We start from the raw sequence: 26,160 nt of genomic DNA on the forward strand, positions 1-26,160 counted from the left end.
AAACATGGGTGTGCATATATCTGCTTGGGTGATGGTTATGGTTTCTCTGGGGTATATTCCAGGTAGTGAAATTGCTGGGTCAAATGGTGTTTCTATTTGCAACTTTTTGAGAAAGCGCCATACTGCCTTCCATAGTGGTTGCACCATTTTACACTCCCACCAACAGTGGATAAGGGTTCCAGTTTCTCCACAACCCCGCTAGCATTTGTTGCTTGCTGTTGTGTTAAATTTTGCTACTCTGACCGGGGTGAGATGATATCTCATCGTTGTTTTGATTTGCATCTTGCTTAGAGCTAGGGATTTTGAACATTTCTTCATGTGTTTGTTGGCCATCTGAATGTCTTCCTTGGTGAAGTGTCTGTTCATATCCTGTGCGCGTTTTTCAATTGGGTTGTTTATCTTGTTATAGTTGATTTTTTTTAAAAAGTAGAATAGTTATCTCCACAAAACAAAAACTCCACTTATTCACTCTGTGTAAGCAGAGTGGATGCCAGGCAGTGGAGAAGGTGGCACAAATTGAAAAATCAAACGAACAGAGCATCCACAGATCAAAGCATCTACAGAGCCCACCACGGTGAGTTGAGTTCTGCTGTGCCAGCCCTCCAAGAGGTGTCCTGGGCGGGAGATCTTTACGGGAAGAACTTGTCCAGCTTTCTCCACAAGAGTGGGTTGCAGACTTGCACGACCAACATTTTGGTTTGTAATAAGACATGTAACGCATCACACCAAGAGGACAAGAGATCTCCAACATCATTCTGAAAGTTGGGAAGTGAGATCCGATGGCTCTTGACGAGTATTCTGCCATGAGAGTCCCTCTCAGTGATTGTCCTGCAATCTGCTCCTGCACCTGAGGTTTTTGGAGCCTCTGGTGAGTGGCTAGCTGACTTAGTGTCTCCTCTTTTGTGAGAAAGCTGCGGAGTGAAACTAAAAACCTGGAATGGAGGAGGAATCTGGAAGGTCCTCAGCATATGCTTTTCCCTGCAAACTTCCTGCCCTGGGCCAGGCAGGCAGAAGGAGCCACCCTCCCAGACCTAGTGTCCCCAGCCCACTCCGAGTCAAGGCAGCCCCATGCGTGTCACAGCAGATGTGTGTTCCTTAACATTATCCGTGGCTGTGGTCTTGGGGAAGTAGATAACCAGGCCTTTATTCTGGGTGGACTTGAACCACCAACCTTTCAGGTAACAGCTAAGTGTATTAACTTACACCCAGGGACTCCCTGAAGGTGAGAAGGAGGAAGGAGAGAAAAAGAGAAAGGAGGCCATGCCACCTGGGGGAGGAAAGGGGAACGTGAGGAGAGAACTGGAGGAGAACGTGTGGGGAATGAAGACAGGAAAGCACCAGGGAGCACCTGGAGGGGAGGACAGGATCATACACGGCCACTCAGAAACCCCACGGCCGGAAATGTGCCACAAGTGTGACCAATCACAGAGTCTTGATGGCACAAGGAATAAGTATGAGGCTGCTAATCCCAAAGTTGGTGGTTCAAACCCATCAGGCATTCCAAAGGAGAAAAACCAGGAAATCTACTCCTGTAAACATTTTTAAAAAGAAAAACAAACAAAACAACACATTGCGAGAAAGTGAGGTCCATTCTAACTCCTAGCAACCCCACAGGACAGAGCTGAACTGCCCCACAGAATTTTTAAGGCCGCCCTCCTTCTGGAAGCAGGCTGCAGGAAACACACCACCTGGTCTTCCTCCCACAGAGCTCACAGCTTAACCACTGAGCCACCAGGACTCCTTCGTAAAGATTACAGCCTGGGAGACCTTCAGAATCAACTCAATAGCACTCAGAAGCCACAATTATTATTTTATCATATTTCACTCCTTAAAAAAAATAAGTGCCTAGTGGCAAGGAGCTGCAACTACAATCCCAGAGACACACGGTTCGAATCCACCAGATGCTCTGCCGGGGAAGGAGGGACAATCTCCTCCTGTACCAGTCAGATCTGATTTGATGGTACACTCACACACAAAAATAATAAAATAAAAAAACCCCAAAAATGATAATTTCACTTCTAAGAAGTGGGCAAAATGTGTAGAGGCCCAAGCTTATCAGTGAGGGTGAGTGGGAGGGGGAAATCTTGCATTTCTGGTGAAATAATCTGGAAATGGATCGGTATTGGTGAAAGTTGGCATAATACCTACAACCAATGTCACTGACTTATACCTGGAAAATATGTTCAATTGGCACATTTTTGTTCTGTGTATTTTTTTTAACAGTAAAATTATTTTAAAGGAAGGGGGGGCATAGGTTTGCCACTCACATTTGCAGTGCAAGTTAAAGCAAATTGTCCCCTGATAGAAACCACAGACACCTTGTTACGTGTCACAGCGACCCTGTGAACAGTGGTCCCGAGCCCTGCCCTGTCTGTGCCATCTTCATCGTCTCAGACATATTTGAGCCCGTTATTTCAGTCACTGTACCAATCCCCCTCACTGACGGGCCTCTCCAGGACAGACCTGTTGGTTCTCTTGACAGTCCAGGAGATACTCAATACTCCTCTCCAACACCGCAACTCAAAGACATCAGTTCTTCCTCTGTCATTTAGCCATTGTCCACCTTTCAGATGCCTCTTAGTCTTTAAACTGACTTTGTTGCTCTTTAATACTCTAGAGAGGTCCCAGCAGATTTTCCAAATGTAATTTTTGTTTAAATTTCTTGACTGCCGATGCCAAGGGTATTGATTGTGGATCCAAGTAAGATGAAATCATTATTAACTTCAATCCTTCCTCCATCTGTCATGATGTTGCCTCCAGTGTCTCCCTCAGGGAGGCAATGGGAGGCCTGAAGGCCAGGCCAGGAGGCAGGTGACATCACAGACATAGAGCAGCCCAACTCAGATCTTCTTCTGAGCAATTGTAATTATGGCTCCAGGGAGAAGGATGGAAATCTCCTCCCATGTGATTTGTTGCCTCTGAAAACCCGGTGGACGTTCAGCTAGCAGTTGGTTCCAACTGGAAGCCACACAACAACAAAAATTACTAATTAGATTTGTTAAATATTGATATATAACAATTATATATTCGAGTCTTGCTAATTATGTAACAATCTTATTACACAAAGACTCTGAGACTCGAGATGAAGAAGAGCTAATGTTGATGAAAACACAAGAGTCCCTGGACTTGGGTGCAGTAGTCAAAGTAAATGAATCTAAAATAAGGAAAAAGAGGCAGCAGTTTGGCTATTTTAGTTTCATTATTTTACTGGCTACTTAAACACTTCTTTTTTTTTATTTTTTTTTTTTTCATTTCCACCAGAACTTAACTTGAGTAACCAAATGAAGTGTGAACTGCATCTCCCCACCATCAACTATCTCCTTCCACGCCGCTCTTTCTAAACACAAGTAAATTAAAAAGTGGACTGTTTTCATCAGACCAGGTGTATGATTTCACATGGTGGTCAGATAGGTGGGGTAATGCAAATCTCTTCCTGTTGGTGACAGAATAAATACATTAGCACTTATTTCAGGAAAATGGAATTCTTCCCACCCTCAACCCTAACATCTATACTCAGTGAATTTGACAGTTTTAAAATTAATGAATCTGTGTAGCGAATAGATTGATTGAAATGGTGACTGAACAAGGACTGAAACAGGGCTTGAGCGTGAGCGAGGCTGTGGTGCAGATAAGACAAGGTTCTAATCTATTCTAATGTATGAAAATCCAGGATCACTAGTAGTCAGCATAACAGCATTTCATATATGACCTTGGACCAAACAGCTAATATCTTTGAGCCTCACTTTCCTTTTCTTGTATGTGTGTTCTCAAAATAATAGGAAGGCCCACAGTTCTAATCCACCAGGTGCCCTAAGGAAGAAAGAGGGGCCGTGTCCTCCCGTGCAATTGACAGCCTCTGAAAACTCACTGGAGGGTCAACTATGAGTTGGCTCCAACCCGACAGTGCACAACAACAACTTTGTAAGCTGTGGAGTAGTGTGGATTCTCCTGGTCACATGTCGTAGCCACTTGCCTGACGGTGTCCAAGTCAGCTCCGCCTGTGTTAAAGTTTTGCCTCTCAGGGTTTTCAGTGACTGATTTTTTTCCCCCCAAAAGGTTGCCAAATGTCTCTCCTGAGCCATCTCTGGGTGGTCTTGAGTCCCATAACAGCCAGGACTATTAGCCTTCTGTACTGCCGAGGGCAACTTAGTAACATCAGATAGGTGTGATAACTCACCATTCAGGAGCCCAGGTGGTATCACACATGGCATGCCAAACTCCTGCCTGAGAGATCAGTGGTTCAAATCCACCACCTGCTTCATGAAGATTTGTAGCCTCCGAAGCACAATGGAGGGTCACTTGAGTCACAGTTAATAGCAGTGGGTTTCATGATATGAAAGTTACTATTGTTGTTGTTGTTGTTGTTGTTGTTGTTGTTATTTTGTACCATCAAATCAGAGCTGACCCTCCAACAAGTTTTCAGAGGTCCTCAATCCCACAAAAGGAGATCCCCTTCCTTCTGCAAAGCAGCTGATGGATTCAAACCATGTATCTTTAGGTTGCCAGTGCAGCTCCTTACCTATTAAGCCATTGAGTTCCTACTTGTATTAGTAATCTTATCTTTGAAGGTAAACAGTATATAATCTTTTGATTCAGCATGGCCAAACTTTTTGGGGGGTGGGGGGAATGCCTTCTAAGCTGTGTATCAGCTACTTGTCCGCATCAACCAGAGTCAGAATCGGGTCGTCCACTATGCCCTGGGTCTCTACCGTCACACAGAACCCATCAGACCCCATGGGTTTACCTGGAGGATACCGCAGCCACACACCGCTCAGAGCCCGCTTCCCACCCGGGTGTGGGAGGTTTGCTGCTCACCATCTGATGGTTCTTCTCTGCTCAGTGGCACATTCCTCTCATCATGGTCCGTGGCCATGGAAACTTACGTGACAAAGGGTGTCACCATTGTGTAAAGCATGTGGTGGGTTGATGGTGGGAACTTGTACGGGGACACATACCTGCCCTGAAGTGTGCAGTCAGACCCCAGAGCAGACCCACTGCCGCTGAGTCTCTTCTGACTCACGGTGACCCGCCGTCAGTTTCTAAGTCAGGCTCTAAGTGTTCACAAACAGAGGCTGTTGCCTCCTCCTCCCTCTCCCATCCCCCTCCTCCTCCGCCACCTCCTCCTCCTCCCCCTCCTCCTCTTCCAGATGGTGGATCTGAACTACTACCAGCATGTAACACACCACATACCAGTGCTCTTGAAGTTTCCATACAGTGTTTTTGAGAACCACATTTTGTGGCTGGTCTGCAAACTTGAGTGGTTGTCAAATGTGTGTACTTGTTGGGGGGAGGACAGAGAGTAGATGACTCAGTGGAGTGAGCTCACTTCCTGGGTCACTCTACCCAGGGAAAGGTGGAGGGCGGATGAAGGGTTGATGTCGTGCTGAACCCTGGAGGGGAACCCAGAGCAAATCCACCTTTCCTACCACAAAAAGAAACACATAAAAGAAATGAATGAAAAATCTGGGGGGAGGGGTGGGCAGGGAGAAAAATGCAACAATGAATGTATGAAAATCCAAAATCACTGTAAATATTCATTAAAATTCATTTAAAAAATAAAAAAGGAAATGAATGAAAAAAAACAAAAATTCTTCTAAATCAGAGGGCTTTCTCCCCCCCAGTAAAGCAAGTGGTTCATAATGCTTGGCTGCCAAGGTTGATAGTTCAAGTTCACCTAGAGTTGACCCTGAAGACTTGACCATTTTCTTCTGAAAAATCCGGCATTGAAAACCAGATGTAGCACATTTCTGCTTTAGCATCGTGGGGTCTTTGTGAGTGACAGTCAACTTGAAGGCATTGGAAGTGCTGCTTCCATTCTATGCTTTATTAATTATTAACAACCCAATTGACTCTTGGCTATGAGCCAATTCTAAAAAAATATCTGAACTTTATAGTTCTCTATAGAACTGTTTTTCTTTTTGTTGTTTTGTATTTTTTTTTCTTTATGATAATGTTAATGCCTTTATTTTAAGGAATCCAAAGAGGAAAAATTCCAGATTTTTTTCCAGTCCTTTTGTGTACTACCTAAAACAACAGTGTTTCAGACACCACAAGTAAACAAAATCCTCTTTAGAAGCCTGGGATGTTTCTACAAACCTCTTCAGCCGACAAACATGCAGTAAATCGGTGGGCACATATGACTCATTTCAGTAGCCCAGGCTCTCCATGTTCACAGCATTGCCTGAGACTTTGCTAAGAGCGTTTGAGCAGTTTGGAGAGCTGATGTTTGAAGATGTTTGGAGAATCAAGTTTCATATTATGGAAGAAAATCTCTGGGGTTTTTTGGTCCATGGAAATGAATAATGAGAGCATGCCTGAGTCATAGTGCTTTCAGAGAGGTGACGAACACATTCCCCACCCATCTGAGATTTGAACTCTGTAAGTTTAATCCCACCAAAGACCCAGGTAAGATCAGAGGCATTGACAAAACCAGTCATGACGAGGATGAAAGGAAAGTCTGGGGCAAGGGCCGTGCTTTGTGGAAGCTGTGAGCCTTCATGGGAAGATGTGTGTCCTCTGGGGTCTGGTCTGCAGGGGTTTGCACAGCTGAGACCAGGATCGTGCTTGGAGTTCCAAGTCTCACTCCTCTCACCAAGACCACCTTCTCTTACAATTGGTCATCTCATGGAAGTGGAGAGATAGAGAGTGGGGCACAGATCACTTCAGGGGCTACAGAGGTATCGCTGTCCCTTTACCAGCAACAAACAGTGACACCCTGATGGGGGTAAGGACGACGGAGACACACCACCCCAAGAGCCGTCCAGAGAGTCAATCCAGCTGCGCTTTATTGGGGGCTGAAGTGCACTTATATACAAGCAAGTAAACAGGAAGACAGGGTAGGGTGGGCTTACAGATGTGGAACATGCGGATTGATCAGGAAAACATCAGCCTCTTGCGGACCACTCCCAGATTAACAGACACGGCAGCCTTCTTCCCAAGTGGCGAGCTTTCTCAAGCTGGTACGGCCAAACACAGGGGAGCTTTCTCTACCCTGTATTAAAGGCTTCTGGGAGGCTTTCATTTATCTGGAGCTAGGTGATCTGTCCTGACCAGAGGCCCTCCCTTCCTCCCCAACGTTCTCCAACACAGAGGGAACTTGGTCCTCTCATAGAAGTGGAAAAACAGGAGGGAAGGACTGAACCTGACGGTTCCTCTAACACCTTTAATTCTGTTGTTGCTTGAATTGTGTCCTAAAATATTGTTGCTAAAATATGTGTCATCTCGGCTAAGCCATGCATTAGATATTACACGTGATCTAGAATTGATTTAAAGTATGTATGAAGATGTGAATACTTATGTGCAAATAGTATACCTTTTTAGGTAAGGAACTAGATAGAGCATCCTCGGATTGTGGTATCCACAGGACAACCTGGAACCAACCCTATGGAGAAATCAAAGGACAACTTTACTAAATCAACAAAAGCAGTGTCCACAATGATCATATATGGTCTATACTTTAAAACAGGATAGCTAGATTGCACACCTCAATGTAAGGACCCGTGTGATTATCCAGTTAACCACTCGGAGAAAGACTGTTATGATCAGCAGAAAAGAAGAGAGTTTGCAGTCACTGGCAGCTCTTCCTGCTTCCTGCTCAGCTGCTGCGTCAGCTCGCACCCATAGTTAACCCCCTACAACAGAATGAACTCGTGCCCTCTCCGGCACCAGCCCTGCATCCCTGCTGCCCTTACACCCGGTGTGACAGCCGTGATGTCAGTCATTCAGGCAGGATCTAACCCCCGCCCCCTTTTTCTGTTACTCTCTATTTCAAGCAGGATGTCCTTCTTCCTGGACTGGCCCTTCCTGAAAATATGTCCAAAGCATGTGAAGTGAGCAAAGACCTCTAGTGGGAGTTCTGTAAGTCCAAAGAGATTTGCTACCATCCCAACGGCAGTGTCTCTGCCGGTTCAAATCTACCTGTGGCTCCCCAGAAAAAATTTAGGCAGTCTCTTCCTGTGCTTGTTGTTGTTGTTGTTGTTGTTGTTAAGTGCTGTCTAGTTGTAGGCAACTCACAGCGACCCTATGAAAGTCCTCAACACATGTGTGACTTTCATCCTTTCACCAAGTTCATAGAGTTTCCAGAGCTAAGCTATTACAGAAGTGGATGCCACTCCTGCTTCCAAGCTTGTTTTAATCGGGGAGCTCCACCAAACACTGTCCACCATGGGTAACCATTATCATATTTGACACATCAGTGTCACGGTGTTCAGCTTCACAGCAACCACAAGTTACCTCTGTACACCAAGTGAACATACCAGGGTTACATGACCTAGGAGAATGTTTCATTAAAAACAGGCCTGAGGGTCACGGATTAAAGTCACCCACCTTTGGCTTGGTAGCATCACTTTCGGTCCACTCGTGCTATTTACAGCCTCCAAAACCCTGCTGGAGGGTCAGCTAGGAGTCCATTCTGACTGCAGCACTGAGCCCAAGTTTTCAGTTTTATGAAGGTAATAAAATTGCTGATTAGATGTTCAGTGCTGGCAGCTGTGTCCTGAGGCCCCTGGGTGATACGAGGTAATCAATGCTGGAGGGTTAACTTAAATATGGAGGTCTGAACCTATCCAGGGGCCCCTGGAAAGAAAGGCCTGGCCCCTGGAATCCCAGTGGAGCTGAGCTCTGCTCCGACACAGAGTTAAAGTCAACTCAACAGCCACTAGTAACTATAGCCCCCAGGCCAGGGCTCCCCATGCGCGTGGATGAACAGGTCCATGAATTTATACCAAGTGAGAGAAGCGACAGAAGATTGTGCAGATGCTGGGAGTTCAGACCACTCCTCAGACGAAAAACTGATGTCAGTCATGGTCAGATGAGACCACCTAGATGGTAAACCCGGCTCATGTCAGAGCTCAGAGCAAGGCACACCCAGCCGGCAAGCGCAGTGGGCTGGTGGAAGGAGAAAGGGGGTCACAGCTCTAACTTCTCCAGCGTGGTAGGAAATCAAGTTGGATTCTGCCTGGAGGTAAGCTTTGCTCTTCTATCATAGACATGATTCTGTGGAGCTTGTGGACCATATGCTTGTCCCGGAAGAAGAATGTTCCAGAGCGCTGGGAGAGCAAACGAGACTTTATGTTTGACTAGCTTGGGAAGCAGTCCGTAAGGACTCGTTCTCCATGCTGTGGTTAAAGCTGTCTGCTGAGAAATAAGCCAAAGGAAAGTTAGACCAAGAATCTGAAGGCTGCCGCCAAACCACAGGGCAGGGCTTTTGACAGCAGAGAATGAGATGGAATTAGAAAGGACCATCCGAATCCTGTCACACTGTCACCCGGCACTCAGCAAGTCTAAAATGGACCTCGTCTTGTCACCAGGCAGCTCCTCAGCTGAACTCTCCAAATAACAAAATAGAATGTCCCGCAGTCTCCTTCAGTTATCGCACGCTTGCAGGCAAGGAAACGGGCTGCAGGCTAGTAAGCCACGGTTCCAGAAAACGGATTTTCCTTCTTTATTATTGTGATTTGGGAGAAAGTTTAAGGAGCAAATTTGTTTTCCATTCAACAATTCATGCATATTTTGTTTCCTGATATTGACTGCAGCCCACATAGTGTCCTAAACGAGCCCCTGATGACACACTGGTTAAACACTAACCCAAAAGTCAAGCGTTCAAACCCACCCGCCATTCTGTGGGAGAAGGCTATGGCAAGCCGACTCCACGTGACGACGGTTCGGGGCCCTCTGAGGCAGTTCTGTTTGTCCTGTAGGGTCACATTGAATGAGAGTTGACTCAACTATGGGCTGTTTTTGAGATTCTCAGTTAATCTAATCATGGAGTCTCTGAGTGATGTCAGTGGTTAACATGCTCCGTTCCTAACCAGAAGATGGGTGGTTCAAGTCCACCCCCAGCACCTTGGAGACAAAGTTTGGTAATATATTTCTTTTTAAAAAATTCATTTTATTTTATTATTTTTTGAATGTGTACCGTCAAATCGGATCTGACTGGTACAGGAGGAAATTGCCCCTCCTCCAGCACAGCATCTGGTGGATTTGAACCGCATACCTCTGAGATTGCAGTGCAGCTTTTTGCCACAAGGCCACCAGAGCTCCCTTAAGTTTGGTAATATATTTCAAATAATCATAGCCATTGAAGACTGTATGAAGCACAGTTCTAATCCAGTGTGTGGGGTCACCATGATTCGATTCAGTGACTCTGGGGTTTTTATCTAGCCGTTCTTTCTCTACGTCCCACTGCCCTCCGCCCCATATTTGTGTACACAGACCCATCAGCTTTGCAGAGCTAGGGAGGGACAATCCATTTGTACTGGCTTGGAATATTGCTTACCACCGATGTCATACTTTTGAAGTCTGACTTTCTGCTTTCTTTCTTTTTTTTTATTTTATTATTATTTTTGTGTGTGTGTACCATCAAATCAGATCTGACTGGTACAGGAGGAGATTGTCCCTCCTTCCCTGGCAGAGCATCTGGTGGATTCGAACCGTGTGCCTCTGGGATTGTAGTCGCAGCTCCTTGCCACTAGGCCACCAGAGTTCCCCTTTGAAGTCTGACTTTCTGAAGTAGCAAAGAACCAGCCAATCTTTGGAATTGTTAATATTGTTCATGATGTACTATGCTGGTGGAAAGCATTTTTACCTCTGATATCATTCAAGTAAAAATATGGAAAGAGATGCAGGCAAGTGCTACATCGAAGCTTAAAACTACCGAGTCTTCATTTGTCCAGGGACCAGATGGAACTCTTGAGCCTCAGTCTCTCTGATGCTGAGACCAGAGAAAGGAAGTGGTGCCCAGCTATTAGTACTGACCTCTCTAAAAGGAGTCACAGTGGCAAGTCCTGGACAAGGTGGTGAAAATGTAGAACAGAACTCAGAAGAGTAAAGTCCAGGCTCACTGGTCTGTAGAGAATGACGGAGCCTCTGTGAGACACTCTGGTTCTTCATCCTCCTTCAGTCCTAAGACAGAGTTCACTCCTGCGGCTCCACTTTCAGCCAAACAGAAAGACCCATACGGTTAACCAGATCCCAGTGAGGGCCTCACTCCTCAGTGCCACCATACGATCAAAAGGGCAAACAGCATTTGCCTGGAGATAAAGCTCAGAAAGTAGGATCGGCTAGGAGGACTAATGGAAACAAGAATCACAGGAAGAGAATGGGAAGAGTGCTGTTTATTACATTAGCAAAATATGTATGAATGATGAGATGGAAAACTAATTAGCTGTAGACTTTCACTCAAATCAAACAGAAAATTACTACCTAATTTATAAATCTAACAGGAGTAATCTAGACTGGGCAAACCATCACTAGTCATACTAGATTCATAAAATTGGGATATTCACTTTATGAGTTCACCTTATGAGTCTCTCTCTTATTTGAGGTGACTTGATTCCAGGTTTAAAAGGTAGCTACTATTTTTTATTAAGTGTTATTGCACAGTTTGAATGTTTTATTCTGTATAGATTTTTAATTATTTTACATTGGAGTTATGGAAGAGTGATAAGCATTTATATATTAGAGTTTGTCCTTGCAGATATCTAAGTGATGTTATAGTAAGGACTCTTGACTTTCTGGTGTAAAATGCAGCCCTCTGCACCAACAGTCCCCCTCTGGCCAGGCCCCCATCTGACTCACCCCTGGGCCAGCCAACATTTCACTCCCTCCTGGCCTCTGCATCTCAGTATACATTCCTCCTTCAATAGAAGGCAAGTTAACCATCGTGTTCATTGACATTTGCATTTGTGTAGCATTTGTGTACCTTTGATTTTTATTTGGTAGCAAGTAGGAAAGAAAACATATCTATGATCTTGGTTTTGTTCATTTTATGTTATTGTTGTTAGGCGCTGTCAAGTCGAGCATGACTCAGCAATCCTATGAACAACGTATCGGAACCCTGTCCTGTCCTGCTCTGTTCTCACAATCTCTGACACACTTGAACCCGTGGCTGCAGTTACTGTGTCAACCCGTGCGGTTCCGGGTCTTCCTCTCCTTCACCAGCCCTCCACCTTTCCAAGCATAATGTCCTTCTTCAAAGAGTAACCTCTCATAACAACACGCCCACAGTGTGTGAGATGAAGTTTCGTCATCTTTGCTCCAAGGAGCACTCTGGCTGCATCTTCTCCAAAATAACGTCTTTTTTGTACTTTTGGCAGCCATGTGATATTCACTTTATCAGTTTACCTTGTGAGTCTCTCATTTGAGGGGAATTTGGTTCCAGGCTGAAAAGATGACTACTATTTTTAATGTTGTTTTAATTACTTTTGGTTCAGTCTTTTAGATTTCTGCTTCTAAATGTGACCTGCTGTCACATTAGTCAAGTAGTCTTCTAATTAAAACAACCTAAATACATTCTCCCACTGTCCCGAAGGCAATCTGCTCCTGTGTAGACCTTTTCTTTTTAGTTACTTGATGATTGTTGATTATCATTGTAACAACTGGACTAATACTTTTCAAATACTTACATTTGAAATTGAGTCTGATCTGGTCTATAGAAATGAGCCTTGTATTAGAACCCTGTCATTAAATCCTCAGATTTGCCCCCTGCCTGGAAGAAATGAAGACCCTTGATTTACGTAGGGGGTATCTTTGTTGTGTTACAGGATAGCCTACCAGCGGAATGACGATGATGAGGAAGAGGCTGCCCGAGAAAGGCGCCGCCGAGCCCGGCAGGAGAGGCTGCGGCAGAAGCAAGAGGAAGAATCCCTGGGACAGGTGACCGAGCAGGTGGAGGTGAACGCCCAGAACAGGTACTGTCTCAGAGAACAGGTACTGTCTCGGACTTTTAAGTTGTTCTGTTTTAGATGGGATTTGTTGGGCAAAGCATCCTTTTCAAGCGCAACTCAAACTTCCCCCCACCCCCAACATTTTAAATGGATCTGAGCTGTTTGATTTTTAGCCATTTTAAGGAACAAGCAGATTGCAAGGAGTCTCTGGGTGGTGGGCTCAGTTAAATGTGTGGCTCTTAACTGAAACATTGGTGGTTCAAATCTACACAAGGGCACTTTGGAAGAAAGGTCTCGTGCTGGGCTCCGGCAAGTTCACAGCCTTCAATGCCCTGTGTAGCCAGGACTACTCTGACATGCGTGGAGTTGCCTTACGTCAGAGCACGGTGTTGTTGCTTTTAATCAGAATAAAAGTTGATCTGATGCAGCCGTTGGTAAACCAGTACTCCTTTCCATCCTATCCCAACCCCGAAAAAAACATCTTGTTGTTATTGTTGTTGTGTACCATCAAGTCTGAACTTACCCATAGCTGGCCCTCCAGCAGGTTTTCAGAGGCCGTGAGCCGTACACGAGATTACCCATCTTTGTCCCACGGAGCAGCTGGTGGATTTGAACCACGTACTTTTTATGTTGAGTGCACAATTCCTTACCACTAAGCCACTAGACCCCCCTTAAAGAAAATCTAGTATTTTATTTATTTACTAAACATGACTAATTATATCATTACATCAAGAGAACTAGTTAGATCTTGGTTGGTTGGTTATTTATGAGGTTATTTCTATTTTGGAAAAAAAAGTCTGTTTCACGCAAGGAAACAAGCAAGGGAAGTTCACAATATCTTAAGGAACTTTGCAGTCTCTCTGCCAAGGCCGCCGGCCTACTCAGCATGCACCTGTCATGCTCTTGCCCCGCTGATTAACAGAATGTCTCAGTTTCTGAGGTGCAGAGGGATGTCCACACCACTGTGGTCATTCGGTCTTTAGTAAAAAGCGAGTGCCAGCTAGTCCACGGTGCACTAGTTGATGGGTACAGTCCTTGTGACGATGATTCGCACTGTGTAGACTCCTCCAGCTGCCTGTTGCTTCCCGACTGGTGACTCGGGTGTTGCTGGATGTTTTGGTCCAGTTTGTATGCATCAGTTTTCATGGACAAAAGAAGTTCTGTTTTCTGATCAGGCAGGGAGTTCTGATGGCCTAGTGGGTAAGGAGTTACACTGTCAACCAACCCAAGGCAGGCGGTTCAAATCCACCAGCTGCCCCAAGGGAGGAAGATGGGCAGTCTTGTCCCATGTGATTTACTGCCCCTGAAAACCTGCTAGAGGGTCAGCGATGAGCCAACTCCAAGGGTCAGCAAGGTTAGAGAGACTTAGATTCATTCTCTATTGTTCTCTGTTTTAAACTAAAGACTTATTTCTTGAACTTGGTCTTCCAGATTTACTAGGAACAGGTAACATTTGTGTGTCCACATCAAACAAACCCATTGCCCTTGCCTTTGAGTCTATTCCAAGTTAGGACAGCACTCCAAGACTGTAAATCTTGACAAATTTCAAATGTCATCCTTTTTCTGCTACAGCTTGAGTCAATAATTTCTGATCAATAATTTCCACCCCTTGTGCTGTATCCCATAGCAAGTCAGCACCACTATTCAAAAGTCTCTATGGGTCCAGAAGTTCAAATCCACCTGCAGGTATGCGGGAGGGAGATTGACAGTCTCTTCTTTTAAAAACTTAGAGCCTTACCAACTCAATGGAATGTCACTATGGTTAGTGTATCAGAAAGAGACCTGTGTTCCGTGGCTCGCTCAGAAGTACCACATTCCCCATGAACTTCAAGTGAGTTATGCCACCCAGCAGTAGTAATGCGGAGAATATTATGTCATTTGATGTGATTGTCCATGGCAAAGGTACTATCAATAATCATATATTCCATGCTGCATATTTCACCCTTTTGGGTCCTGATGGAATTGGAGAAGGCAAGAGCATTTAGTGGGTTCAGTTTCTTGAGAAAAGGCTTTTGCAACAGAAACAAAGTCACACAGTTAGTATAAACTGATCTTATGTGTCGAGATTGAGGTATAGAGCCCTCATGGTGCAGTGCTTAACATATCAGACTACCAACCAAAAGGTCTGTGGTTCAAATCTACCCACAGAGAATCTCCCAAGAGAAGGATGAACAATCTCCACTGGTAAAGCTTTACCTCCCCAGAAAGTCAACGGAGAATTGCTGTAAATCAGCTCCAATTCAAAGGCAGTGGATCTTAATTTTGGTTTTTTTAAGACTGAGGGAAGACAGAGAACAAAAGATCTTTTCATTTGGATTTAAACTATGGATTGATTCAATATAATGAAACTGTCGTCTCAATCCTGGTGTGGTTTGGATTTTTGTTTGTTTTATTCTGTGTGTATCAGGAGGGGCCTGTTGACCGGCTAATTAATCCAGTCTATTTAGAAGTTCTGAAAGGAAAGGGCTCTGCACTCCATGACCCATATTTGATGGTGTACAGCGGACAGGTTCTGAGAAGCAGTCTTGAAAATGTGGCAGGCATGATGAAGTCAAGAAGGAAGTCTCACAGTTCGGGGGGAGAATAAAAGCCTTCCTCTGTTTGCCAAAAACAGTCACCATCAAGTGTAGTCCAAACCATAGACCCCTGCTCCATAGGTTGAGTTTTCAGAAATACCAGCTTTTCCGTTAACTTCAAGTGCATTGATGGTTTGCACCAGCCAGGGCCTCCAGTCCCTTGGGAAGTAGTCCCTGGTAAATGCAGATGTGTAGCAGAGGGGTCAGAGTATGATCTCAAAGTTAACTTCCCAATTTGACCTTCCACCAATTATGAAATCATATGTAAATCTGTTAGTGTCTCAACTCAGATGAACTTAATCTGACTTGAATGTTGGAATCTGGAGCACCTTTTTAAACTTTTGATGGTCATGGCTTCAACTTTTAGACCATCGGTAGTTTGCTGTTAACCAAACAGCAGTTCAAGTCCACCAGCTGCTCCGTGAAAGAAAGGTGGACAATCAAGAGCAATGAGAATGAAGGAGAATTTTTAATTCCATGAATCTGGGTACTCCACACACTTTATATTTAGACCTTCCCCCTTAAAATCTAAAGTCCATGTAGTTCTCACAGAAATTTAATCTTTCCATGTCTAACTCATGGTGACAGTGTCCTGCAGCAACATCCAAGGCCAAGGAAATGTAAAATCTAACCTTGACTCTGCCATTTTTTTGCTGTTAAATATGAAACATGTTTTTCCAACATCAAATGAACTTGAACTTCAAAAGGGCCAAGTGTGGTCTGAACCATGACATTTGATGGAGTTTCTAAACATTGCAGGGCATGTTCTTCCAAGTCCAGTCACAGTGGCTGGTATCACATGACTGATTACTTCCTGCCCGTAGAGACCAGCACCCTGGCTCGGAGGGTACCCATCACACTCCAGCAGCCAGTATGCTGATGGACACGACACGGTATGGTTTTTCTTGAGGTTTGATTTGCTTCTTAAAAAAACCATCAGATGTAATTGTCTTTTGTCTACTGTGGAAAAGAAGAACAAGAAACCTTTTGTTCATGGAAATCTTTTGAACAATGTACTGGGATAATGCTGGATCATGTAACAGTGAGTCCCCAAGTTTTAAGAGCTTGATGCCGTTAATACATTTTAAAAAGCTTTTGGGTTTTGTGAATCTTCCAAATAAAACAGGCTTGGAAGCAGAAGTGGCATCCACTTCCAAAAAAAAAAAAAAGCTTGCCTCCAGAAACTCTATGAAGTTGGAGAAAAGATGAAAGTTGTGTTCAAGACTTTCATTCATAGGGTCTCTATGGGTTGTCTACGACTCTACGGCACTTAACAACAACAATGCAGATACACTCGTAACAATCAAATGTGGGTATTTTTAGCCTAATATAATTGGTGATCTGCCTCTTCTGTAATTCTGTCAGTTCCTACATTATTCAAGCCCTCTGGTGTCACCAAAATATGGAGAAAGAAGGATTGCCCCTCTACTTCTTAGTTGTCTTGATCTGGACACACCCTTCTGCACATAATTTTTTTGGTGATTACTGATCACAGGAACCTCGCCAGGTGTAAGGAGGAGAAGGTATTGCAGGCATTACAATCATTGGCTGCTACTTCCTTCCCCGTATCAGAGAGGGGCGTTATGAGTTACAGTGGTTGGTGACAAGTCTCTACCACGGGGACCTTTGGCCTGTGTCATTGATCATTGGAAGTGCCAAGCTAGGCTAACATACTCCCCTCCAGTCAAAGCACCCTGAGCCCTCCTTCTCAGGGATTCTGGATGACGTGGTGACATATGAAAATGTTTTATGGTTTTAGAAGAATTTACTCATTATCTCAATTTTTCTTTGTCTTAGCTTGAGCTGATTCTTAAACAAAGACTTGAGTCCAAGGAGTTTGTGAGGTGATCCCAGACAACACTGCTAGGAACGTGGAAACACGAAGCAGTTGAGGGGGAAAAAAGCCAAATAAACTTTACTTCACTGAACAAGCTCCCCCTCTAGGTATCTGGAAGTTGACCCTTTGCCAGGAAGTTCTACGATTCAACGTGGAACACGCACCTCAGAGTCTTCAAATCCAATAGGTGAAAGAACGTAGACATTTATACTCCTACTAATTACCAGTCACTGTCAGAACAATTCCAACTCATGACAATTCTGTGTGTGTCAGAGTAGAACTGTGGCCCGTTGAGTTTTCAATGGTTGATATTTTTAAGGTACATCACCACACTTTTCTTCCAAGGTGCCTACAAGTAGACTCAAACTGCCGATTTTCAGTTAGCAGCCGAGTACCTGAATTGTTTGCAAACTCAGGGATTCTATTTTTACACCAACCTTCATTCATTCTTGGGGAAGGTTGTTACTCCCAGGGAACCTCTATGCTCCAGCACTTCTGTTGGGTAGCATGGGCTCCAGTGATGGAGAAACACCCAGGGCAAAAAATTGCTAGAAGCTAACAATTGGAAGCCAGGCAGCATGTCCTGAAATGGCCCAGGAGAAAAAGAGCATGGTGCCATCAGTAACTACTGTAACCGTGACGTAGCACAGGTTATATAGGAATCTGGGCGAATTCATCAGCAAACTGTCTTTGATGTTGTTTCTCTTGTACAGCGTGACTGCCGAGGAGACCAAGAGCACCCCAAGCACTCAAGGGGAGGATGATGAAGAAGCTGCCCTCCTGGAGCGCCTGGCTCGTCGGGAGGAAAGACGCCAGAAACGCCTCCAGGAAGCTCTGGAGCGCCAGAAGGAGTTTGACCCGACCATAGCAGATACAGGGTTACCGTTACCAAGCAGCAGAGTGGAAAACAACACGGCAGAGAACGAGACCGAAGAGAAAAATGAGAGGCGCCAAGAAAGATACGACGTAGAAGAAACAGAGATCATCACCAAGTCCTTCCAGAAGAACGACTGGAGAGACGCCGAAGAGAAGAAAGAAGAAAAGGGAAAGGAAGACGAGGAAGAAGAGAAGCCAAGGAGCACTGAAGAAAATCAGGTAGAGGTTATGGTGGAGGATAAAGTTACAGATACCCAACAGGAAACAGTGGTAACAGCTCTGAAAAATGGGCAGCTCGATGCAGAAATCGAGGAGGGGAGGGACCAAGCTTCAGAGGAGATTGCCCTTCAGGAAAAGATAGAAAAGGAAGAAAGAGAAAAGGCTGAAGCAGAAAGGCTAAGGTTGGAGGCAGAAGAAAGAGAAAGACTCAAGGCTGAGCAAGACAGAAAGATAGCAGAGGAAAAAGCCAGGCTAGAGGCAGAAGAGAAAGCTGCCCGAGAGAGAGAACAGAGGGAGGCAGAGGAGCGGGCAAGGACGCGGGAAGAAGAGAAGAGAGCAGAGGAGAGGCGGAGGGCACAGGTCGAGGAGGAGGAGCGGGCCAGGCTAGAGCAGGAAAAAAACCTTAAAAAGCAGCTAGAGGAGAAAAAAAAGGAACCACAAGAGAAAAAGGTGGAAGGCAAAGGGGTAAATGAGAAGAAGGCGCAAGAAGACAAAGCTCAGCCAGCCGTCCCAAAGAAACAGGTACAGTTAACGCTGTGCACCCGCTGTGTGATGCCTGCCGTTTGTGAGAAATGGAATGCACAGCGAATTCGGGGTTGAGGCCACATTCATACACCCCCACATGCTTGACCGTTTGGCGATCTCTTCATTTTTTTTTCAGACCATAGCAATAAGCAAGCTTGAAGCAGTCAATTAATGGACTAAATAAGAAATGAAACGGCAAAGAGACAGGGTCATTGCTCAGGGTTTGGTTGCTATGAGTCTCAAAAAAAAATTAATTAACCCAAAGGTCACACAAAGCCATGCTATTGTGTTGATGTATCGTTCTCTGCCTGCATCTGAACGCACCTTCTTTCACACCTTACGTCTGTCCCTAAGTCTACATGAGACAAAAGGCCCTCACCTCATCTGTGTGTTTGACGTTTAATGAAAAAGGAGAAAAGTTGGAACGTTAACTGACGTTAGTTTAGCTGATATTAAAAATCATGATCAGAAATTCGATCTTAATGAGGCAAAAATGCACTCCTGGAAGTCAATTCATTGCAAAGGCAATGGAGAGGTGGAGGTAGGGAATTGGGTCTTCTTTTAAAAATGTGCAAACACTGGCTTGTCGTCATGTTAGATTTAGAGGAGACTTGCAGATAGTTCCCCCTCTTGGGTAGAATTGGTTCATAATTGCCTGATAAATAAGATCATACATTTCGCCTCTTTTGTCACCTGGGTAACCCAAGTTTGTGTGGCCCACAGAATGTGGAACATAATAAGGGACATATAAGCTGGTCATTTTTTTTTTCTTCTATCTGCAAGGCTACCTTAAAAGCACTTAACCACCAAAAACAGGAAAAGAGATTTGTGCAGTCCACCTTTGCGAAGAGATCTCCCTCTCTCTCTCTCTCTCTCTCTCTCTCTCTCCCTCTCTCTCCCTCTCTCTCTCTCTCTTTCTCTCTCTCTTTCTCTCTCACTAAGTCTGCTTGACTCTGAAATTGTCTCTCACCTCTGCTTCTGTACAAGGGTTCATGAACACACTTGTAACTAAGAACACCATGGCCAGAGGGCACCAAGCCACATATGAAGTCTCCCCACCCATAGGGAACACCGCATCGCAATGGGCTTCCGTGAACACCAGGGTGCATGGGGAACATGTTTTTGGGAAGAGAGCATGCCCTCTCGCTGGGTAGAACCGTTGGCACCAGAAGGAAGTATGAGCACTGACAAGTGAGGGGTCACCCCTGGCACATGCATGGTGATCTGAACCCCCTCTCACTTTTATAAGAAAGAAAGGGCTTCTTTTAAATGAGTGACCTGACCATTTTGAAAAGGGAGAAGAAAAAGGGATTAAAGTGCAAGTTAACAGAGAAAAGTCCCAAGAAGACAAACCTACCTTCAAAAAAGAAGAGGTAACTATTACTGTGAAATTATCAGAGAGCAGCGTTCCTTGATACGTCAGGTCTGATGATCTCAAAGTCGTAACCTCCAAACCAGTGTTCTCCAAACTGTGACTCATGATTCACTGAACAGTGACATCCACTTAGAGGGTCTCAAAATTAGTCAGAGGTGCCAGCCAGCCTTTTTTGAGAGTGAAATAGATGAGAGAATGTCAAAGGGCACTGTAGGTCGTAAGCCTTGCTTTGGGACATCAGTTGGCCTTCTTGCAGTCGGTCTCAGTCAAAGACGTTTGGAAAACACTGCTCTAAGCGATGCTTCTCGGCTTCCCCTCCTCCGTGTGCTGCTGTGTGTTTCCTTGTTACATCCTTTCATTTCATCCACAAAATATTCCCAACTGGCTTTGACTAACAATTTAACTTTTCAAAGGGAAAAGAAAAACCCTACATCTCAGTAGAAAAATTGATGAACTGAAAAGGATATTTGATTTTCAAAAGAAAAGTTTGGCACAAGGTTCTGCATTGCATTTCTGAGGCACACACAGGAGCTGGTGCCAGGGTGTTTGACTGACTGGTAAGTAAGGGCAGTGGCGGACCACAAACGTTAATACTGGGAAAGATTGACGTGACACTCCAACACCATCGAGACGCCCCATCAGAAAGCCTGCCACCTTTTAAACTAGTGTCCTTCTTTTAGCCCCAAGGAATGCCTAAACATTGTCCCTAATCTAAGAAGTCCAAAGTACTTCAGTGTTATTCTGTCCAATTGTTGTTGTTGCTGCTTCTGTGGTATCAAATACAAATCAGAGCAACCTTATAACAACCCTGCCCTCTCCTGTGCCATCCTCATCATCTCTGACTGACCCCACTGCTATAGTCACTGTGTCAGTCCATTTCATTGAGGGTCTTCCCCTCTTTCTCTGACCCTCCACCTTTCCAAGAAATGGCCCTTCCTAACAACATGTCCAAAGTATGTGAGATAAAGTTTCACCGTCCTTGCCCATATGACTAGTAAATTCTAGCCATTGAATTCTTGCTCTGTTTTTCTGGCTATGGTGACGTATATTAAGAACACTAAAAATTTTACACAGAAAACATCCATATTTGAAAAAAATTAATTAACTATATTCACTATTATTCCATCGAATCACAACTGACTAATAGCTGTGCTTCCAGTGTTTTTCGGAGGCTGTAACTCCACGTTGGAAGAGATTGCTCATCTTTTTCCCTCAGAGCACCTGGTGGATTCAAACCACCTACCTTTGGGTGGGCAGTACAATACTGTACCCACTAGGCCATCGGAGCTCCCCTCCACATTCAATAGAAGGTGGTTATAATTTTCTTTTAAAAAGATTCAAGTAAGACAGAAAAGCTGCTAGTTCATTTTGTTGGTGGTGGTGTGTGCTGTAGAGTCAGAACCGACCCACAGCTGACCCCCTGGTGGGTTTTTCAGAGACAGGAATTACACGAGAGGAGATTGCCCGTCCTTCTATGGAGCAGCTGGTGACCACAAATCCTGTGCCTTTGGCATTTAGAACATCTGTGCTTGGTAATATTTGTCTTGAGAAAGGACAGGTGAAATCCACACTCATTGTTAAGGATGAGTGAGGTGATACAGGCAAAATAGTTCAAACTCTTTTGTCTCTCCCATAAAAAAAAAAGTATGTAAATTTCATTTATTTTGAAATCTTATTTTGCAATTACACTAAGGGACTGGTAGTGAAAAACCCCTAAAATATCAACAGTACCACCTGCCCTCCTAGTTCCATCCTCCTCTGCCTCCCCACAGTGACCATGACAATAACCGCAGGATCCCCAAACCACTTTCAGTGGCGATGGAGTCAAGGAGAACCTTGAGGTCTTCACTACTGAAACTTCAATGATGATGATGATTACACACATGTCCCCATCACCAGTACAGGCTTATGGAGGCTTCCGTTCTTGGGACCTTCATTACTCATTGGCTTAAAGTACAAGTGTGTTCTTCCTCTGATGTATGCCAGAATTGGTTAGGCAGATTTGGCCAACTTGACTTCCTCTTCTTTCCTGTTCAACACATTGCTTCTCTCTCAGAGATACACCCACCATCAAAGAAGAAAGTGTCCAAACAATGGACCATTCTTCCATGACAGTCATGCTGATACTTTCCCAGTGGGAAACTACAAACAGCTGCTCTTCTGTGAAGTCCTCAGAGCATCACAATTCTTAAACAATAACACCTCCACCCACTGCTCCTGCAGACAGACCCCAGTGAGGTCAGCAATGATCTTGGCTTCCTAAAATCGTGGCCAAGGTTTTGCTCAGACGCTGAAGGGCCACAGCTCACGCTATAAGAATTTCCTCCCACCTTGACTCATGACATTGTTCTGGAGGTTCTTTATGCTTGTGGGTTTTCTGGCTTCCCCACAGTCACAAGGTCTTTGGTGATACCAACCTAAACCTTAACTAAGATCTGTATCCATGCGTTTCTTCCTGATGTGTACTGTTCGTTAGGTCAATGATGAGAAGATTAAAAAGGACAGAGAAGCCAAAGAAGAAGTGAAGGGCATCTTGGATCGGAAGAAGGGATTCACAGAAGTCAAGACACAGAATGGAGAATTCATGACCCACAAACTTAAGCACACAGAGAACACATTCAGGTAAGAGCGAGTGACTGGTTGACAGTGTCTGTCTTCAAATGTATGTGGTGAGGGGTGCAGGGGGGAAGGTCTATCAGCGTCTATATCCTGTGCCTCCAGCTGGGAGCATTCTGACCAGTCAACATATTTGTGTTGTGAAGTCACTGGCCATTGTCTCAGAGATCCTCACTCAGCAGGTCAGGCTTTCCACCGCTTGCACAGACAGGGATTATCTGCTCTTCCAGTTACTGAGGAAGGCGGATCAGGGCTTGGCATCCATGCTTTAATTCACTAACCTAATATGTTCATGTCACATCAGTTTACTGGAAAGCATCATGAATGGCTTGACTGTCATAGATTCATTCTCTCAAGGATCCAGCAGCCTAACAGACCTTCTCCTGTATTGTTCCCTCACTCCTCGTAGCTGTATACTTTTTGTTGTTGTTAGGTGTCTCTGAGTCAGGGCTAACTCTCAGTAACCCTGTGTTCAACAGAACCTTGCCAGCTCTTGGGTAATCCTCATAACCTACTAGGCTGGAAGCCATTGTTGGGGTCACCATGTCAATCCATCTTCTGGAGGTGGTCTTTTCTCTTGTACTAATCCTGCACTGTGCTGAGTGCCTTCCAACCTGAGAGGCCCACCTGACAGCACTAGATCCGACAATATTCTGCTGCTGTTCAGAAGGCTTCCCTGGCCAGTGATTTCAGAAGCAGATGGTCAGTCCTGCTGCCTAGTCTGCCATAGTGTGGACACTCTTCTGAAGACTGTCCACTCTGAGTGACCCTGCTAGTAATGTGTTGGGAAGAACCCTGGTGGTGAAGTGGTTAAGAAGGTGGCTGGTACCTAAAAGGCTGGCAGTTCAAGCCTACCAACTGCTTTGCAGGAGAAAGTTGGAACAGGCCTCTTCTGTAGGTTTATAGCCTCAGAAATCCCATCAGGCAGTTTGACTCTCTTCCATACAGTTGCAGTGAATCAGGGTTAACTCAGTGGCAAAGGGTTTTGGAATTTCTTGGAAATCCAAAGAACTGGGTGTTTCAAAAGGAGAAAGAGTCACCAAAGGCAACAGGGAGCACCGTCTTTTTCTGACTCTTGTCTTCATTCTTCTATCTTTGGGCAGGAAAACTAATGGGAGCAACTTACCAACATATGAATAGTTTCCTTTTTTAAGCATAGACCTTATGCCAGCTTCTATTTCAACTAGAAGTTGATGCTGACAGGACAGAGAAAACACAGTTCTCTAATAAATTCCTTACCAAGTCTGGAGCAGAGAAGGAGACAAGTGTGTCTGTTTACATAGGCTGGTTCTGGTGGCCTAGCGGTGAGAGAGTGCACTGCAATCCCAAAAGCACTCAGTTCAAACCCACCCGCTGCTCTGTGGGGTAAGAAAGTGCAGTTTCAACCCACAGCGTCCCTTTTCAGCAGGAAGTAGCTAAGAGAATACGCCGTCCCCTTTTCCTTATGACTCAGGGTGAAGTCTCTCTCAGGGAGGAGTGATAGGGAATGGCAAAGGATACACTGACAAAGAAGATTAATCAGAACTGGCTTTGACAAGCACTGTGGCATTTGGACAAGAACAAACTGGGAGGAGGGTAGAGAGAATAGTGCAACAATGAATGAGTGGAAGCCCAAAATCTCTGTAAATGTTTATGAAAATTAATAAAATATAATTATAGAAAAAAAAAAAAAAAAATTAAAAAAAAAAAAAGAAAGTGCAGTTTCCTCCCATTCTATTAACTACCTCTGGAAGCCCATCAGAGGATCGGTTCTGACTCGATGGTATACAAGAACATGTTATTAGCATTTCTGTCTGAATTTCAGGAGTGATTCTGTCATTTCTGGACTACATAATTTCTTTTTTTGCTGATAATATTTGGAGGTGTGGTCCACTTCCTAAATAACACGCCTCCAGAAACCCGATGAACTTTGATACATGTTGATAGTCGTAGAGAGGCTTCAGGCCTTTTAGTCATAGGGTCACTATGAGTCATGCTCGACTTGAAGGCAATCAACAGCAACAACATATAACTGCACAGTTAAACAGTATATAGTCTCATGGGCCTGTCCCCAAAAAGAGGTTTCTGTGTTTCTCAGAATAAGTCGTCTTTGCTCCATTCAGGGCCGGAAAACCCCAGGGGATAGGCAGACCAGCACCTCTGGCCCAGCCTGGGGTCCCAGCCCCCCATACCTGGCTGGGCCTGTGCAGAGCACAGCATCTCATTAGGTGTCCATGATGGTGCCTGGGAACCTGGAGGGTGGCCAGGCCCCCTCTGTGATTCCTTTGGGGCATCCCCCCCAGGGGCTGCGAGCGTGCCCCTCACCCCTGTGCCCTCCCCACAGCCGCAGCGGAGGCCGGCCGGGCGCAGAGGCCAAGGAGGCCGAGGCGGCCTCGCAGGTGGAGGCGGGCAGGCGCCTGGAGGAGCTGCGGCGTCGGCGCGGGGAGACGGAGAGCGAGGAGTTCGAGAAGCTCAAGCAGAAGCAGCAGGAGGCGGCCCAGGAGCTGGAGGAGCTGAAGAAGAAGAGGGAGGAGCGGAGGAAGGTCCTGGAGGAGGAAGAGCAGAAGAAGAAGCAGGAGGAGGCGGAGCGCAAAGTGCGCGAGGAGGTAAGAGACGGCGCAGCCCTTCAGACGCTGGTGCTCAGACCCTGGTGGTTCTCAGACGCTGGTGGTGCTCACTGACTGCAGCACTCGGCCCCGGAGTAGCCTTTCCTCCTGACGGGCTGCCGCTTTTTGGAACGTGTACTTTCAGGGTCACGTTGAAGGACATTGCTCTGGGTGCTGCCCATGGCTCTAAAACCCTCCTAGCCAGGGCAAGCTTCCAGCTGTTGTCCATCGGGCCACCGTGAGTGGTCTCCCACCCAGGGACACCTAACATCACCAACAATTCTCATCGCATGCATCCGCTACCATCCTTGAGGGTGTGGAAATTCAGAATAAATGCTGCTCAGGTCCCTTCCAACATTGCCCTCCAATGAGAGGCATTGGTGGGAATTCCTTTCAGGGTGAAAGTGGGTGGAATCCTCATTGTGCCTCTTACCAGCTGCTTCCGGTCTTGGGAGAGGCCAGCAGTTAACGGAAGTGCATGGATCTCTGTTGTTTTGGGGTTTTTTTATCAGCAGCGCAAAGTTGATCAGAAAGCTGTGGACTCACAAATTTTACCCAAAATCAGAGCCGTCCCTCAGCTCAGAAGCTATCTGCGTTCTTTATTCTCCCTCACCAAGGGAGTTTATCCTCACAAATCGGTGTTCTAGGTTTCTTGCAGAAAACCTCATTAAATAGTGTTTAATTTTAAAAAATAAAATAGTATCCACTTTGCCAGATTGTTTCAGTCATGACAGAGATAATTGTACACATAGTGCCCAGAACAGAACAGACCCTCAAGGACTAGTAGTTGTTGTTACTGTTAGCACTGATTTTTTTATTCTGAGGCTCTAGTAACTAGTTGGTAAAGAATTGCACAGTTGACGCAAACGTGGGGCCCCTCAGTGGT

At 45.2% G+C, this 26,160-nt stretch overlaps 1 protein-coding gene across 1 annotated transcript in view; it reads left to right on the forward strand.

The window, feature by feature from the left end:
* Window positions 1-26,160, forward strand: part of CALD1 (caldesmon 1) — a 96,561-nt gene that overhangs the window by 56,108 nt on the left and 14,293 nt on the right. The window contains exons 2-6 of the mRNA XM_006887203.1: window positions 12,543-12,689; window positions 17,792-18,695; window positions 19,994-20,071; window positions 22,550-22,695; window positions 25,013-25,274. Coding sequence (XP_006887265.1) covers window positions 12,543-12,689; window positions 17,792-18,695; window positions 19,994-20,071; window positions 22,550-22,695; window positions 25,013-25,274 — 1,537 coding nt within the window. The remainder of the gene's footprint in view (window positions 1-12,542; window positions 12,690-17,791; window positions 18,696-19,993; window positions 20,072-22,549; window positions 22,696-25,012; window positions 25,275-26,160) is intronic.

Source organism: Elephantulus edwardii, unplaced genomic scaffold (genome assembly GCF_000299155.1).
Source record: "Elephantulus edwardii isolate Elephantulus edwardi_28Jun2011 unplaced genomic scaffold, EleEdw1.0 scaffold00055, whole genome shotgun sequence".
Classification (NCBI taxonomy): domain Eukaryota; kingdom Metazoa; phylum Chordata; class Mammalia; order Macroscelidea; family Macroscelididae; genus Elephantulus; species Elephantulus edwardii.